This window comes from Pogoniulus pusillus, chromosome 13, assembly GCF_015220805.1.
Source record: "Pogoniulus pusillus isolate bPogPus1 chromosome 13, bPogPus1.pri, whole genome shotgun sequence".
Lineage (NCBI taxonomy): Eukaryota > Metazoa > Chordata > Aves > Piciformes > Lybiidae > Pogoniulus > Pogoniulus pusillus.
The window spans coordinates 14,856,155-14,872,158 of NC_087276.1; the positions used below are offsets into that span (position 1 = coordinate 14,856,155).

At 42.0% G+C, this 16,004-nt stretch overlaps 1 protein-coding gene across 13 annotated transcripts in view; it reads right to left on the reverse strand.

The window, feature by feature from the left end:
* The window catches only part of RBFOX1 (RNA binding fox-1 homolog 1), a 1,229,664-nt gene that overhangs the window by 824,478 nt on the left and 389,182 nt on the right, over positions 1-16,004 (reverse strand). The window contains exon 1 of one of the 13 annotated variants that reach the window (XM_064153058.1): positions 14,773-14,907. The exons of the other annotated variants lie outside the window; for them this stretch is intronic. Coding sequence (XP_064009128.1) covers positions 14,773-14,775 — 3 coding nt within the window. The 5' untranslated portion in view covers positions 14,776-14,907. Of the gene's footprint in view, positions 1-14,772; positions 14,908-16,004 lie in introns of those variants that run through there. 13 annotated transcript variants of the gene reach the window in all.

The window sequence follows — 16,004 nt, forward strand, 5'->3', positions numbered from 1 at the left end:
GTCTTCTTAGGCTGCCCATAAATTTCAGTGAAGCACAGTTTTTAGAGCTGTTTTAAGCATGGTAAAGATGATGGAGATCTATCCAGTTTTGCAAATAACCTGATTTTCAGTTGTCCAAGACGCAGTAGTACTGCCAGCTATATCAGGAAATTAATACATTCATATGTTTCAGGTTTTCAAGAGGCATACAGGTTGCCCAGGGAGATGGTTGAGGCCCCTTCCCTGGAGATATTCAAGGTGAGACACGACAGGGCTCTGGGCAATCTGATCTAGCTGAGAATGGCTCTGCTGACTGCAGGGAAAGGTTGGACTAGATGACCTTTGGAGGTCTCTTCCAGCCCAGCCCATTCTAGGTTTCTATAATACTCAGGAGGCTCTCAGTAAGAGTCAGCTACCAGAAAATACTTACACTGACATGGAAGAAAACATCTCTAACAATATGTGATATTTCCCTTTTCTTTTTCTTCCCTACCCTAAAATGAAAAGAGAACTATAATTTTCTAATTTCTTCCATTCAGCTCCAGGCAAGCCAAACCCTGAATTAAACTACATTAGTGTATAATGCAAAAAGTTGTTTAGAACTACTTTAAATGTAATATTTAATAAGATTTGAGGGGGTTATCAGCATCTCTACCAATAGCACTAAGGACAAATACAATAAAACCATTCTTTGAAAATGAAGTAGTCTTATTTCCTGAATTACAACCTAAGCAATGCTCTATGGTTTGTTTTCTTTTACTCAAGGATCAAATCTGTTCTCCCTGCCTTCTCATTTGCATGATCTGAAATGTCTCAGATGAGAAGAAACAGGGAGTAGCTCTCAATGAATAGGTCTTGCATGTAAAACTCTTTAAGAGGACAGAAGACTTGAAAAGAAGGTTGAAGAAAGGGAAAACAAAATAAATTTCTGCTTGGAAATGTAACTGCAAAGTCAGAAGTGACAGCAATGGTATTTTATGACTGTGAATTTACAAAACAAGAACACGCCAGGCCAAAATGTACATTAGCTGCCCAACAGAAGCTTAAGTACATGGCCTTTTGTCTTCAGGCAGGATTCTTGCCACTTCTTTCAACTCTAACACACTGAGCACTAAGTGCTTCAGGTAACTGAAACTGGAAGTCACAGGTTTAGCCCACAGGTGTTGGTGGATAATTGGTCAGAATTTCCAGATTAAGACTGAAGTATTTAAGTTTTATGTTAGGAGAAACACAGGTATCTTCTTTGAGATGCTGAACATCCCTCCATAAAGAGGCATAAAGAGGCATAACTGACCAACAAAGAAAAAAAACAAACCCAAGAACTTCAATGGGAGTTTTAATACTATCCCTGTGCTACTAGTGTGCTAGGATGTCAGGCAAGGGTTCAGTTTGCATTACCTGTCAGTAGGCTGCAAACTTCTTCATGTGGGCTACAGGTTCCATCTGCTCATTCATAACTTATAAAAGCACCATCTGCCCACAGTCCTAAAAGTGCAACTTGGCACCTTTCCATGATGTGTAAATCACCATTTTAAAGCCTGAGGTCAACTTAACACGGTGAGTGTTCCAGACTATGAATTCTAATTCCTTTCCTACTGCATGGCATCATTTTCCACAGACAGAGAAGGGAAAGGCTTCTCTACAACCTCACAATGGCACTGATTTTTCAAACTCAAGTACAAGGAACAGGTCATCTGTTTTTGACCACCATGTATGATCATTGACAAAATAAATGTCTAAATGAGAGGAACAGATTTGATTAAACACATCAGAGTTCAAGCACGCTCACTAGATACACAAAGCAGCACTTCCAGAATGCCTCAGAATATACAAAAGAAATCAATACAAAAGAAGTTCTACAAAGGAAAAATAAAGTTTAGTTAGAAACTACAGTGCTACAGCATCAATAATACATCCCCATTTAGCAAAGCATTTAAAAGTCTGTTCTTTAAGCAGTCTGATGAGAAGTTATCCACAGTGAAATTTTATACGCATGTGGATATTGTGCCAGCCCAAGTCTAGCAAACAGAAAGGAAGAAAACGAAACATCACATCACCCTTCAATATAATACTTGAATTTAACAGATCTGCATTAAGATGATGCTACAACACTGATTACTTCTTCCCATATTATTTAATTCAAGGACAATTATTGGTTAAGACAAAAGGGCTATATGACAAGAACATACTGACATCTGCTGGCATTCTATAAACGTGTTTCTCTGAAGATTAGGATTTAATGCCCTCAGCATTTTTCCCTATCTAACGGGGCTAACATAACAAATAAACATTGCATCTGACTGTGACTAATTAAAATAGTGTTCAGTACTTGCAAATGCTAAAGATGTGCATGATATTCTGTAGCTCAACAGTCTACACACATACACCTCTCTTCCATATTTTGACCTCTGAAGAACCACAGAAAATTATTTTTGCCTAATTTGTATAAAAATGCTTAGTGATAGGGTAGACAATTCACTCTGAAATAATTATCCCCCTACTCTCTTTCCCAAGAAAAGACTAGTATTTCCCATTTTCTATCCAAAGGATGTAACTGTATCTGCCACTCAGGCAAGGCTCGGAATGCTACATCTTGTTTCACAGTAATGGTTAGCAAATTAAAAGAAACGATTTCATTTGTATCAGCGGCACAGCCAAGGGATACATGTAGAGATAACACACTAATCCTCTAGCAAAACACACACTGAAAGTGGTACCTAAACATGCTGGAGAAGATCCATTATCTCTCATCATTCAACAGTCAGCACAGGTGTTTTGATAACCAGAACACAGGCCACAAGACTGAATAGCTTTCAACTCCACAGCATGCAAAAGTCAGGAATTCTAGTTGATGCTTGCAGTTCCTGAAGCAGCTCTAACTTGGCATCACTGTGAACTTAGCATTTTCTGTAAATCTTTAGGTACCTCTACATTTATTATTTGAAAAGCATGCAATATATTCACTTAATGCTTGCTGCTGGCCTCACAGCTCAACATTTCCTCCCTCATGTGTGCTGTATGTAACACAAAGCTATGGCAGATAATTTAAACACAAAATAGAAAGAATTCGAAGTTGTAGGTCATAGTGTCAGCAACTCAAGTGTGTTGCACAGACATACTGAGGCATGAATTTACCAGTAGAAACAATGATACAAATCACTAAATATTAAGAATTTCCAAGCTGTGCCTAGTGGAAATCATAAATATCTTCCTTAATATTTCTGCATTTCCAAATCAACTGTCAGCTACAAGGTCAATTTCCTTCTTTCAGCTCATTAGCTATAAGTATGCAAAAGGATAAATGGAAACACAAAATTCACCTTTGTCATTCATTATTTGTGTATGGGTTTGTGTGTATTTTGCACATTTGTGCATTTCACTGTAGGCACTGACCAGCATTTGCATTTCTTAGGCTAGATGTAGGATAAGTTATGGTAGTTTTTAAACAAGAAAAGATAAATATTTACAAGGAAGAGAACTGTGTAACTAAAGACCTTATATATGTGTGGCTCTGACATGGAGGAAGAAAAGCAGAACCAGCTTGTCTGGCTCACAGTTGTATGCCACTGCCATGAAGCAATGGTTCATGTTACCTTCCACTCAAATGAAGAAGGCAGTATACATCAACCTCTTCAGCAGAGCAATACACAATAAGGTAAAATTACTCACTGATAGTTTCTCCACAGCTTGCCAGGGAATGGAGCAAGGTAAAATCACTCAGTGACAGCTTCCCTTAGCTTGCCAGGGAACAGAGCTGACCACCACTGACACACAGAGAAGCCCAACTACAGAGATGCAAGCACTTATGCACCACACAGCATCAGCACAAGAGCAAGCAATCCATAAGCAACTTTACAAGAACCAAATTACTCACACGCTCCTTAGCAGACACCAGCCAGCTCACACATTCTGCTTTGAGAAGAAACACACAGGACTTCTCATGACATCAGCCGTGCTTCTCTTGTTGCCAGTCTGTCCATCTCTCTTAGATGTGCTTGCTTCCACAGTGTTAAGATTGAGGCACTTCTTAAGCATCGTGCCAGGAAGGACCACACATACTGAAGCGGCAAGCTGCAATAGTACTGTTATTAAATTCATCTGGAATTCCTTTTTGATTTCCTCATTTCAGACAGATTATTAAATTATTGAAGCTTCTTATATATTAAACATCAGCAGAGCAAATTCACTACCGAAAAAGAAAAAAAAAAAAAAAGAGGAAAAGGGAGGGGAATATGTCATTACCCTAAAATCCTCCTACTCTTTCAAACGTGATTTGAGATTCTTACAATCCAGAGATTACAACAGCCGGCCTTTCAGTAGAGTGAGAAGTAATACACATCTCAAAGAGATTCCCAAAGCCAGTCTTTGACTACAGGATCACTGTTTCACCTCAATCAACCCAGCACATGCTACTGCCACAGTCACTGCACAAACATCAGGCTTGAGACACAAACAAACAAACAAAAACCCAAACAGACCAGCTCCCCTCTTAGCAGTTCAGAGGACTCCAAGTGCAGTAATCCGCAGTGCTTCAGGCTCCACTGCGAGCTGCTCTGATGCGTATTGGCAAAACTAACGAGGGAAGTAACAAGAGGAGCTCAAGATACAAGATAAAAGACACCACCAGCATTCCACTTCCCTGTTATGATCAATATTACTTCCTATTGATTTAAATGCCTGTAGCTCTTTAGTCTTACTTTGGAGAGCTTCAAAGAAGGTGAAGCCTGAGACCAAACTGTATGGCATTTTAAACAGCAGTATGAAGTATTGGTGCAACATTGCTCACCAAGCCATTTTTCATGGCAACATGGAACACGTTGGCAAAGCACCTGCTGCTTAAAGGACAACAGTACCAAGACCCACTAATGTGACAGGCGCAGTGCTTGAATTGAAGACATTTACAGCACTAAAGAAGCCAATTTATTGCTTAAAATCTACAACTAAAACGATGCATCCACTTAACAACTGAAAGAGCACTCCTTTATAGGCAAAGTGTAACTCATAGCATGGCACGGGTCCTCAATAGCTTGATTTTGACAAGTGAAAGTCCAAAATAAGACTAAAGGAAGAGTTTACCTCTCAGCTCAATTACTCTAAGCTTCTATTTTACTTGCATGTATCATTTCCTTCTGAACAGTGTGATCATACACCATGATAATTCATAACAGAGTTATTCTGAGGACAAAAGCAATCATTATTTCACTCTAATTTGTATTTTAATCAATTCCAGAGCACCTTGAAAGATATTTTCACCTAAGAAAACAAATAAATAATTCTACATACAGAATTAGTGCCCATTTTTTATTCTTCCTTGTCCAATCAAAGAAAAAAAAAACACCTAGGAAAACAAATAAAACTACACACAAAATCAGTTTCCATTTTTTATGCTTCCTTATGCAGTCAGTGACAAAATATTTAGTAGATTCAGCAGGGAAATTACTTTTAGTATTGTACTATTTAGTATTTAGTATTGATAGTATTTACTATCCACTAGAATATGCTTACCTGGAAAATTTGGATTAATCTTTTAGTCTATAACTGTAACAGTGCAATGCAGAAAGACATTTCTATGTTACTTTAACATCACAGCAAATCTCCTAATTCAGCTTCATTTTGCTTGCTTGCAAAGCTTTAACACAGAGAAGCGTTACACAGGCTATCAAATATATTTATTAAGAATTACATCTTTTGTAGGACATGTTTTTAAAGCAACATAATACTAAGAATTAGCCATTGCCCATTCTTGCAATTTCATTCAACAACACAGCAAAACCCAAGCACAGCAAGGCAAAGCTCGCAACCAAACACCAGCACACCAAAACGTCAGGCATACCACAGCAGAGCCATCACCTGCACAGCAGGTCATGACATAGAGCATGGCAGGATCATAAGAATTTTATCTCCTCTGGTCACCACTATAAAACGAACATGCCGTTCAAGTCCAGCTCATAGTTCTTACTGGAAGGAAACATTCCAGTAGCACCTGCATTACCATTTAGAGTTGAGAGATATGATTTTTACCTGTATTACTGGTACACTGCTAGTCACAGGAAATGAGACTCATAAACAGGCAAGAGACAAGAGCACCCTGAAACATTCCTCCAAAAGATGAATTATCTCAAGTAAGTCTGAAATACAACTCTGTAGACCTCCCACCACTGCTGCCTGCTGTTTGCCAGGCAGTATATTGCAAACTTCAGCTTCTGGCATCAGCCACACAGCCCAGAGATATCAGACATGTTGAGGAGGAGACACCAACCATTTGGTACCACAGAAATAATGTTAATACTCTGTGTGTGCACTTTGTCTGTGTGTGTATATGTGCATGACTATGACTATAACTGCAGCACGTCATGTTAGTAACACATGTTGGACAATTAGATGATTTTTAAGGTCTCTTCCAATCCAAACCATTCTATGATTCTGTATCAGTTACACTCAGCAACAATGCACTCATGTCCCTTCTCCAAGATGGAATTTTCCATGTATGTTAGACTGCCAGTTCAGTGATCCTTCATCCTCTAAGTCAGGCAAATGGGTACAGTGCATAACTCAATTATTTGCTGGTATAGGCCTCCCCTTGCAATTTCTGTTATATGCAAACTGAGAAAAATAAACTATGAACAAGATCACCAGCAAACCATGTTCAAAGACTTCTGCACCTTTCTGTTCCCAGAAGAGTAGCTCTTTCACACTGAGGTGTTCTTACAATGCCTCATACAAACTTCCCCTTGCTAGCTCTTCACTAAACAACAGTTTTGGCAGAACTACAGATCTGCAACACTGGCAAATATAAAATTGTTAATTGCTATTTTCACCTCAGTACCTCCAGAACCAGTAGAGAAGAACAGTAAAATCAAGACTGGCAAAGCAGCCCACATAGGAAACACAAACTACAATGGCAACCATGAGGCAGCTGCAAAATCAATGGTTTTGCAATTTTTTTCTTTCCAAAGTGGAAACAACTCTATTAGATACAAATAGAGACAATGATATATGGATAATGCAACACCAGTGCTGGCTTTAAACAAAGGCAAAAATCCTTAAACTGACCATGAAAGCCTTCACTTCTTTCAACTGCAGTAAGCAAAGCCAGCATGCATCTGCAATAGCTGCATAACTGAACTTAGTCTGAGAGCTCTTAGCTTAAGAAATTAACATTTAAAAGCATAAAAACAAAGATTATCTGATTTTTAAAGAAACTGGAACACTACCACAGGCTTCTCTCACAAAAAAAAAAAAAAAAAAAGGACATCTCTTCTTATAACAAGAGATTTTTATGACTCACATCTAATTATTTAACTAGTGAGTTTTGTTTTACTATATGCCTTTATTGTCTTTTCTTCTATTACCTATTATTGCTAAGTTACATGCTTTGTATAAAACTGACGTGGAAACTCTCTCAATTCAACTGTTTGTGTTTGGAAACTGGTTTGAATGACTTCTTTCATTAAAGGCCCGGTTTCTATCTAGCACTCAGAGATAGTATCATGACTACATCACCCTTTTCATCTGTCTCCAAGAAACCACCCAAATCCTGCAGAGCTCTTTATATTGCAGCACCAAAAGTTTATTGTGATACGTATTTGGACACATTAGACAAAAAAACCCACTTTGATATTTAGTTCCCACATGGATGGATTTGTACCTAATGAGATTTCAAGCAACACTCAAGCCCTTTTTAAGGGCTCTGCACATTTGAACCACTATGTCCCAACAAGTACTGATTAATCAGGTGGTTTATTGGCTACCAGAGTTCCCAGAGTGAGAATGAAAGGTCTTATCGGCATCAATAAATTTAAAGGCATTTTACAGTGGGAGGAGTAAAATATGGCTTCAGGATCAAAGAACATGTGATTTTAGAAGGCAGTCTATATATCGTGCATAAAATGATCTATTTAGAGTTTGCACCCCAGAGTGCTCTGACCATTAGGCTATTAGGTAAGCCCTGAGCCTGCTCCATCTCACAACAGGGCTCCAAGGCTGGTTTTCCCCTCTTCATAATCAGTTACAGTCAGAGATTCGGCACTCAAGCAAAATGAAAGCAACACTGTAAAACAGAAACAACAGAACCAAAATGTAAAGCAAAACCTTATGGGTAGATATCAGGGATTGGAAAACAACAATGATGAAGTAATCTGGTTTTAACTCAAGCACATTTACAATTAAGCAAGTGTGCAAAACATGCAGTATGGACAATTTTGGTATTTGGCAAGAGTTCAATACTCATAATGACCAGGGGAAACCCAATCGGTCTCCTGTGGAGGCAGCTGCAGACTAACACATTATCACGATGGCAACAGAGAAGAGGTCATCAAAAAAGTGAAGGAGCCATTTGGAGTGTGTCCTAAATTACAGAGTGGGAAAAGGGGATCTAATATCACGGAAAGATCAGGAGGATATCTAGATCCATTAATCTTCCTGCTGGGTACCTCTATGTGGCTCAATTCAAACTGCACTCTAGGACTTCCTTAGCATTTATATTGTTGCAGAGTTAAAATGGATATCACCATGTGGTAGACAACATTTTAGGTAGCTCATCTTCAATGCTGGAGGAAAGGACTACTCTCACACACAGTGGACTATCTGTAGTGCAGTGAGATTATTTATAAATCCTAGCACTTCACTGCAGAGTTTCATTGTTAGAGGAGACAAAATTTTCATTGAGTTACTTCCTGTGACACTGATCAGAGACAACCACCCTTTAGCATGTCTTGAAGATGATGTTTCAAGATCTTTTCCAAACAAAGAAGCAAGACTGTAAGTTCTGTGATCAAGGACTGCATAGAGTATGCTGCATCCCAGGGCAAAATATTACATAGTTACACACATATGAAGACAGGAATTATTCTAAAACCAGTGCTTGATACTATAGTCTGCATTTCTATACAGAGACTGTCTACAGAATTGTCAATGCTCTGAGAAAAACACAGACATCGCAGACCTATTTAACAGAACGACACATTTAAAAGATAAAAGCAGAAATGCAGGAACTGGCTATCCAGAGGGAGAGCCATGCCTCTTCATCAGCCAAACTGCTTTTGTGAATGACAACCATGCTTATACAATGGACAAACATATCAAAGTTAGGTTTCTTCAAAACAAAAAGACAATTACCTAACGTTCTATTTGAAATCCAGGGCTCTGGATCTGTCCGAGGTTCTCAAAGAATTAACACTCGTTTTGCTATAAAAATAAACTCCACAACAGACTGTCAGGTTTTGCAAGACAATAGTGTTACATATGCATTTGTTTTCTCATGTGGAAGCTACAGTTATTTGGAAGATTAAAAAAAAAAAAAAAGCCAAAAAACACCCAAAAGACAGACTGCAAACTAATCTAGGCTCAAGGAAACCAACTGCAACCGCCCTGGACTTTCCTAACAGGGCAGTGCATACAAATTAACTACTACTTCATCTCTCATGGCGATGATGATGGTGATCCAAGAGCAAAACTTCTGTCCTGTTATTTTGAACACAACTGTCTGACACATCTACATGTTCTTCCACCTGCATACAAGTGCTGTTCCACCTTCTCTTCTCTACAACTCCTTCAGCTATCACTTGGCTCTAAAACAGTAGCACTTCCTCATTTAAACCTCCTCCTAAATATCCTATCCATATTTTCATATTCCCATACCTTCAATATAATATGAATTTAGACAGTAAATTTTCTACATCAAGTCTGGGTTTCCTGAATTTCTTCAAGAAAAAAATAGGTAGTTTCAGGCCAGCTTCTTACTGTTCTGATCATATAGTATTTGCTCAGATCTACTGCAGAGCCTGAACTCAGAGACGGTAAAATCCCTAGAAATCCCTTCTGAAGCAGCACTCAGAAGATCCTGTGAGTGTCCTCACCAAGAAAAGAATAACAGCATGTATTCATACTTTATTAGATTCTCAAAAAAAAATCCAATGGAAACATGATTACTAAATATCCAAAAGTAAAGGAAAACTCTGAATCACAGCTAGCATTGTGACAGGCTCAAGTCCAATGAGCTACAAACCACAGCAGAAAGCTGAGATTCACTAACTCCAACTCTCACTATCATTTGTTTAATGATGACAAGCTTGAAAAATAGCTATTGCTTCAAACATTCTAGGCTAAGTAATTCTTTTTTTTTTTTTTTTTTTTTTTTGGAGTCATAGCCTCATCTTTCTATACCCTAAACTGTCATGGTCAGGGATTATAGACTGAAGGGCTGAAACTGAGCATGTTGCAAGCTGTGAAATTCTGTCTGTTTTCACAGTGTTTGTAACGCTGGTCAAAGAGCCTGTCCGGCCCTGCAGTCATCATTATGCCATTTATCTTCAAAGTGATTCAGCTTTGCATGTTTGCCCTTTAACACAATCCAAGGCTCCCAGCTCAGCCTGCTGTAACCATATTCCCTTATGCCTTTCCATCTGAAGCAGAGGCAATTATTTTAATGGATATGAGCTTGCTCAGTCACTTTTACAAAATCTCCCTGACTGACTGCAGCCAATCCCCTGCTGACAGACACTCCCAGTTTGTGGCACAGGGCAACCCCCTCCAGGCAGTTATCTAAAGTTTAGGGCGCTGAATTTCACAGGTAGGTACTAAGACATCTGTCAATCTAGAGCTGCGCATTTACCTTGTTCCTTTCAGGGGCTTAGTTGCAATAACATCTTGCTGTTTGCAAAGATGGGATTTTAGAAAGTTACAAAACGTTTGGGGTTTTTTAGCTGGCTTTGAGAAAAGTGTCACAGAGCTTTAGATTTGTGGGCCTATCTTATGGCAGAGACAATTCATACAACTTCCAAATTTCTGAAAGATACACATTTGCAGAAGACCTAACAGTCACCCTGTAAAGAGCCAAGTAGCTAATATCTCACAACACACCAAAGAGGCTGTCTTCAATTTCTGAATCCTCATTTAAAAGTCCACTTATTTTTGCTTTTGGACAGGTTCCTGGCAAAGTATAGAATCTGGAGTACCAGAATAGAGACATTAAACTACACCTACTTGGCAAAAATATTATTTTAAAGTATGACAAACCTATTTTTGACATCTAATGTTGTTTGATATCCAACTGTAAGCCATACTGTGAGTCAAACATGACTGCTTCTTTTGCTCTTAGAAATGCTACATCTGCTTCAGTCCTGTTATTACACACCATCATAAATCCCAGAAGCCCAAAAGTGTTTTCCCATGTCAGGTAAGATTTCATTTCAGTTTGCATTTACTTTTTGAGTGCATCAACTTAAAGGACACAGATAAAATTCTTTCATTTGCAGAAAGTTGTAATTTCTGGCATATAGAACTTCAGCAAACTAATACTGTTATGAAGGGAGGGTATAATAAATACTGATAGAGAACTTCATGAACAGTTTCCTGTAAAATCATAAAAGCATACACCCATAATTGGGGATAAAAACTACTATCTACTAGCACTATACACACGAATACACAACCAAGTTTGAGAGACAGCATTACACTTTCAAGGAGGACTTGCACTGAAAAATAATTATGTGCACTGAAAGATGCAGTTGATTAAAAAACTAAATTATTCATAAAAAAGTGCAGCTAGGCAAAAAAAATAAAACCAAAGAGCAAAAACAATAGTTAAAAAAAGGACTTCTCACTAATGACTTCGGGAAAGATCCTCAGAGATAGGAGCTGACTGCTCTCAGATCCTAAGAGCTCTAACTCTGCACAATCAAGACAACAGAAGTTCTGCTGCAGATTTAAAAGAGTTCACAATCAAGACCAATAAACATTCTTTCTACACTCTTAAGCCTTGTCCATTCACTTGCTTCCTAACTCTTCAGTTTTATTCACACCCTACTTGTACAAAGGTGCATGAGACAGCAGCATCCTCAGTCTCCCACATGGAATGGGAATCAGTCAAGATCCAAAAAATCAGTACAAGTTCCAACAGATGCCTAAGACGAACAGTGAAAAAGAAAGTATTCTTCAGATACTGTAATTCTCTCAAACTATAGTACTCTAACTCAATCTTAGTTACAGAAGGTTTGTCTTTTTCAGACTAACAAACCTTTTAGACAGCTGTGTGCTCAAGGTAGCCATGCTTTCCATCACAGTAAATAATCCATCTCAGGGAATTCTGTCTTTACAGTACACAATGCTTATTATCATACTTAAAGATCAGACAGTGCCATTTTAAAGCCACAGCATGATAAATTAGTGATGGTGAACTGGGTAACTCAGCCACTGGTCTCTTCTATCCTCTATTTCCAACTAACTCAACTTCTCCCAGTGCAAAGTGAATACTGTACAGATCTTTTGGTCTTAAACAAAGCTTACCTGTCTGCACAAAGTGACACCATAGTGATACTGTTTCCATTAAAGCTCTCCTAAAAACTAAACAAAACCTTGTTAAAGCCAGTATGCATGTAGGGCTGACAAAAAAAAAGCAATAGGTCCCCCAGAAAGTAATAAATCCAAACAAAACTAGAACAGAGATTGACAGGGCATTCCAAAGGGAGACACAGTTTGGAAGGAATGAGATAAGATTCTTTAGAAAAGAATTCAGTAAGAGCATGTACCAAGAAGAAAAAAATGAGATGAGGGAAAATATAGCAAAAGCAGAAAGAAAAGTAAGAGGACAGTGGGAATAGAAACAGCACACCAACATCCATCAGAGTTGACACAGGTAAGAGTTGATCCTGCCCTGGGCAGAAAGATTGACTACATGAGTGGCTGTGTCCCCTTTGGCCTCACTATTCCATGTTTAACTTCAAAGGGGCTTTGTGCAGGACTGCAGCTCGGGAAGCAAGGAGAAAGTTCAAAACCCACCAGTACTGGCAGCCATGGCCTAAGGACATAACATTCTTCCTGCTTAGCAGCAAGTCAGCAGTGCCCTTCGGTCAGGGATTACACAGGCACAGTGTGCAGGCATCACTATCAACATTCACAATGCTGGGAGCTGGACCCTGTCATCCTGCATGTTCACTCACATCCTACACTGGAAATGTAACACATTATGCATCTGAGAATTAACAAGCCTGCTCTCTTCCTCGACACTTGACTCCTGCCAGTATTTCTGTCATTTAAGGATACTCTTTCATGAAAACAAGAAAAGCATCCTCGTCAAGTCAAGGACACTGACTACTTCAGTTAAAGAACTACAAAAATCATCAATGCACTGTGAATTGTGTTCATTATGTCTGTTAGATGTATTACTGATACTCCGCTGTGTACTAACAGAAAAAAGAAACAGAGTCTTGATACTACAAATATCAGCTTCATGTGAGGAAATGCCAAATCCTTTGTCTAAGGTGTTTACCAGGAAACAAAACTGTGAATGAAATGTGGGTAGCCAAGCCCTTAAAGCCTACATAAAATAGATAGCAGATCTGGACTACAATCAAAAACATCACCTAAAGACAGTTTCCCAAAAATTCAGAAACTCAAAATACTTCAAGTAAAAGAAAACGAAAAGAAATTACCATCACCATAGTTTGTGCGATCCTGAATCACTACCACACTCCTGCTAACTGGAGCATGGGATACCAAATACTTACCTAAGAACTGAATCACCTACAGAGAGACTGAAAATTCACACACACCCATCACCCTCCCCAAAATGCATTTTCTCTGGCAGCTGTAACTATGTGATCTCTAAAAAACAATTTGATTATGAGGACTAACTCCAGTTTACATTGTATTACATTCGCTAACATCAGCCTCCACCACAGTAACAAAATCTTGCTTCTACTTTCACAGCCCATACATGCAATTGTTTTCCCACTTCTAAATGACAAATGAAGCCATACAGCATCTTTCCTCTTTTAAGTATCATCAAGTCTGGGTGAGAAGTGAAGACACTCGACATTCGTGGGACACCATTGTCAGCGTCTGCTCTATTTTATGATCCAAATCATCCCGAATAAGATGGGTTTTATTTATAGCAAAAAAAAAAAGAAGCCTCCACCAAACTACTTCAGAATCTAACACACTATGTGCCACATTTGCAATTCAGAGCGCAGATAAACAAAACCTGCAGATTTGGACAAGATCTTTCACACTTCGCTGATGTGAATCACTCCAGAGTCAAACTTCAGACCACATTTGTCTCACCATCTGCTCGAACCACGTTGAGTTGGCAGCACAATGTCCAAGAGCCACATTACACATTTTGGAAAGGCAGCACGCGTGCTACTCTCACGCTGCACACCCATGCTCTGCTGAGTAGCAGCTCCAGCTGGAGCTGCCTATACATTTTTAATGTATACAGCGCTGCTTCACCTGTACTAAATACATATGTAGGCAACGCCGATCCTATTTTATCCTGACAGAAGCATACAGCAGAAAATGATGAATCGCCTATAGAACATGTGAATATTGATGACTTACAGGCAAGTAGTTTCCCAGCAGCTAAATATCTGTGCCCTCTTAATCAGTAACTCAACGGAAACCCGACTTTCCATTTCTCCTGATTTTCCTTGTGTTTTGTGAGCGCTTTCCCCGTGGCACCTTCCACGACACTCGACATGAAGGAAGCGAAGCCAGGGCGCTGCACTTCGCCCGACCCCACCGGGACGGGCGCTCCCATCCCGCTGCCCCGTGCTCGGCCACCCCCCGCTACCACCGCGGCCCCTGCTCCATAGAGACCCCGGCCACGCAACCCTGCGCCCGGGACCCTTCGGAAACTTTCCGGTCGCGGTGCCCGGCGCCTGCGAGAGCGTCTTCTTGGCTGAGGGAGGCTGGGCAGGGTGGAGCGGGACCGGACGCAGTCCCGGCTGTTCACCTGCCGAGATGCCCCGCGCAGAGCAGCCCCGCTGCCCCCCGACACCCCCGGCCGAAACTCACCATAAAGAGGCGAGCGGAGGCGAAGGGTCTCGGGGCTTCTGCCGCCCGGAGCGAGCGGCCCCGCCGGGCAAGTCGCAGCGGGACGCGGCTTCCCCGCCGCCGCAGCCCCTTCCCCGCGGGCAGCGCCGCCGCCCTCACCGCCGCATGCCGCGCCCCCCGCCGCTGCCCGGCTACCCACGGGCTCGCCGCGAACCGGCAGCGGGGCGCCCGGCCCGCCTGCGAGCACCGCGGGCAGCGGCGAGACCCCGGGGGCCGTCCCCGCCGCGGCGAGGGGGCGTGGGGGGTTGGAGAGGGCGAGGAGGAGGCTTCTGCCGCTCAGGTCTGCTGCGGCCAGCGGCAGCCCCGCACCGGCCGGACAAGAGACCTTCCCGGGGGCGACGGCGTTGCCGCTCTCCAGCCGGCGCGGAAAGTGGCTCCGGAGCGCGCGGGCAGGCGGAGGTGACCTTCAAGCCCGGCGGGGCGGGCTGGGGTGGGGGGAGAGCAGCGGGGGGGCCGCTGCGCCTCGGAAAGCAGCCGCGGCAGCAGCAGGCGCACGGTAGCGGAGGCGGGCAGCGGAATGCAGCGGGGTGGCGGCGCGGAGCCCCCGGCGCGGCGGGGCGGGGGAGCGGAGCGGAGCGGGTGTCCCCGGCAGCGGGAGGCAACGCCCGCGACACCGATTGGCGGTCGCACGGCGGCGCCCGGCTCCCCGTGGTGCTCTGAGTCTGGCGGCCCCCCCCGGGCCCGCCTCGCAGCACCCAGCGCACCAGAGGGGCAGCCGAGAGGGCCCGCGGCCGGGCGCTGCGCCGGAGCGGAATCCACCCCACGGACCGGCGGCGCGGGTACAACTTTCTGTGCTCTGCAGCCCCCGGGGATTGTCCCGGGGAATGATGTGCTGTCCCGTTAGGACCGGGCAGGGGCTGTCGCTCCGGGCGCGGAGGCAAACAAATAAATACCATGTGCACAGAGAACGACACTCGGTAAAGCACTGATTGGAACGATGCCCTTGGCTATACTCAGGCATCTCTGCTGGCTTCCTCCCTTTCCTCTCGCCCGAAGGAAACCACAGCGTAAGAGAATTCTAATGCTCAGCTAATGAGAAGAGCATCGCAGCATCCCTCGCCGCATGAATTACCGCTAAATCAAGCTGACAGCAGCTATTTACCAGAAAGTTTTTTGGGAAAAAAAAAACCAACTAACAAACATCGAGCCCTGTCAGAACGCAGCCTTGTCCTTTTCGATACATTAGGGATTAA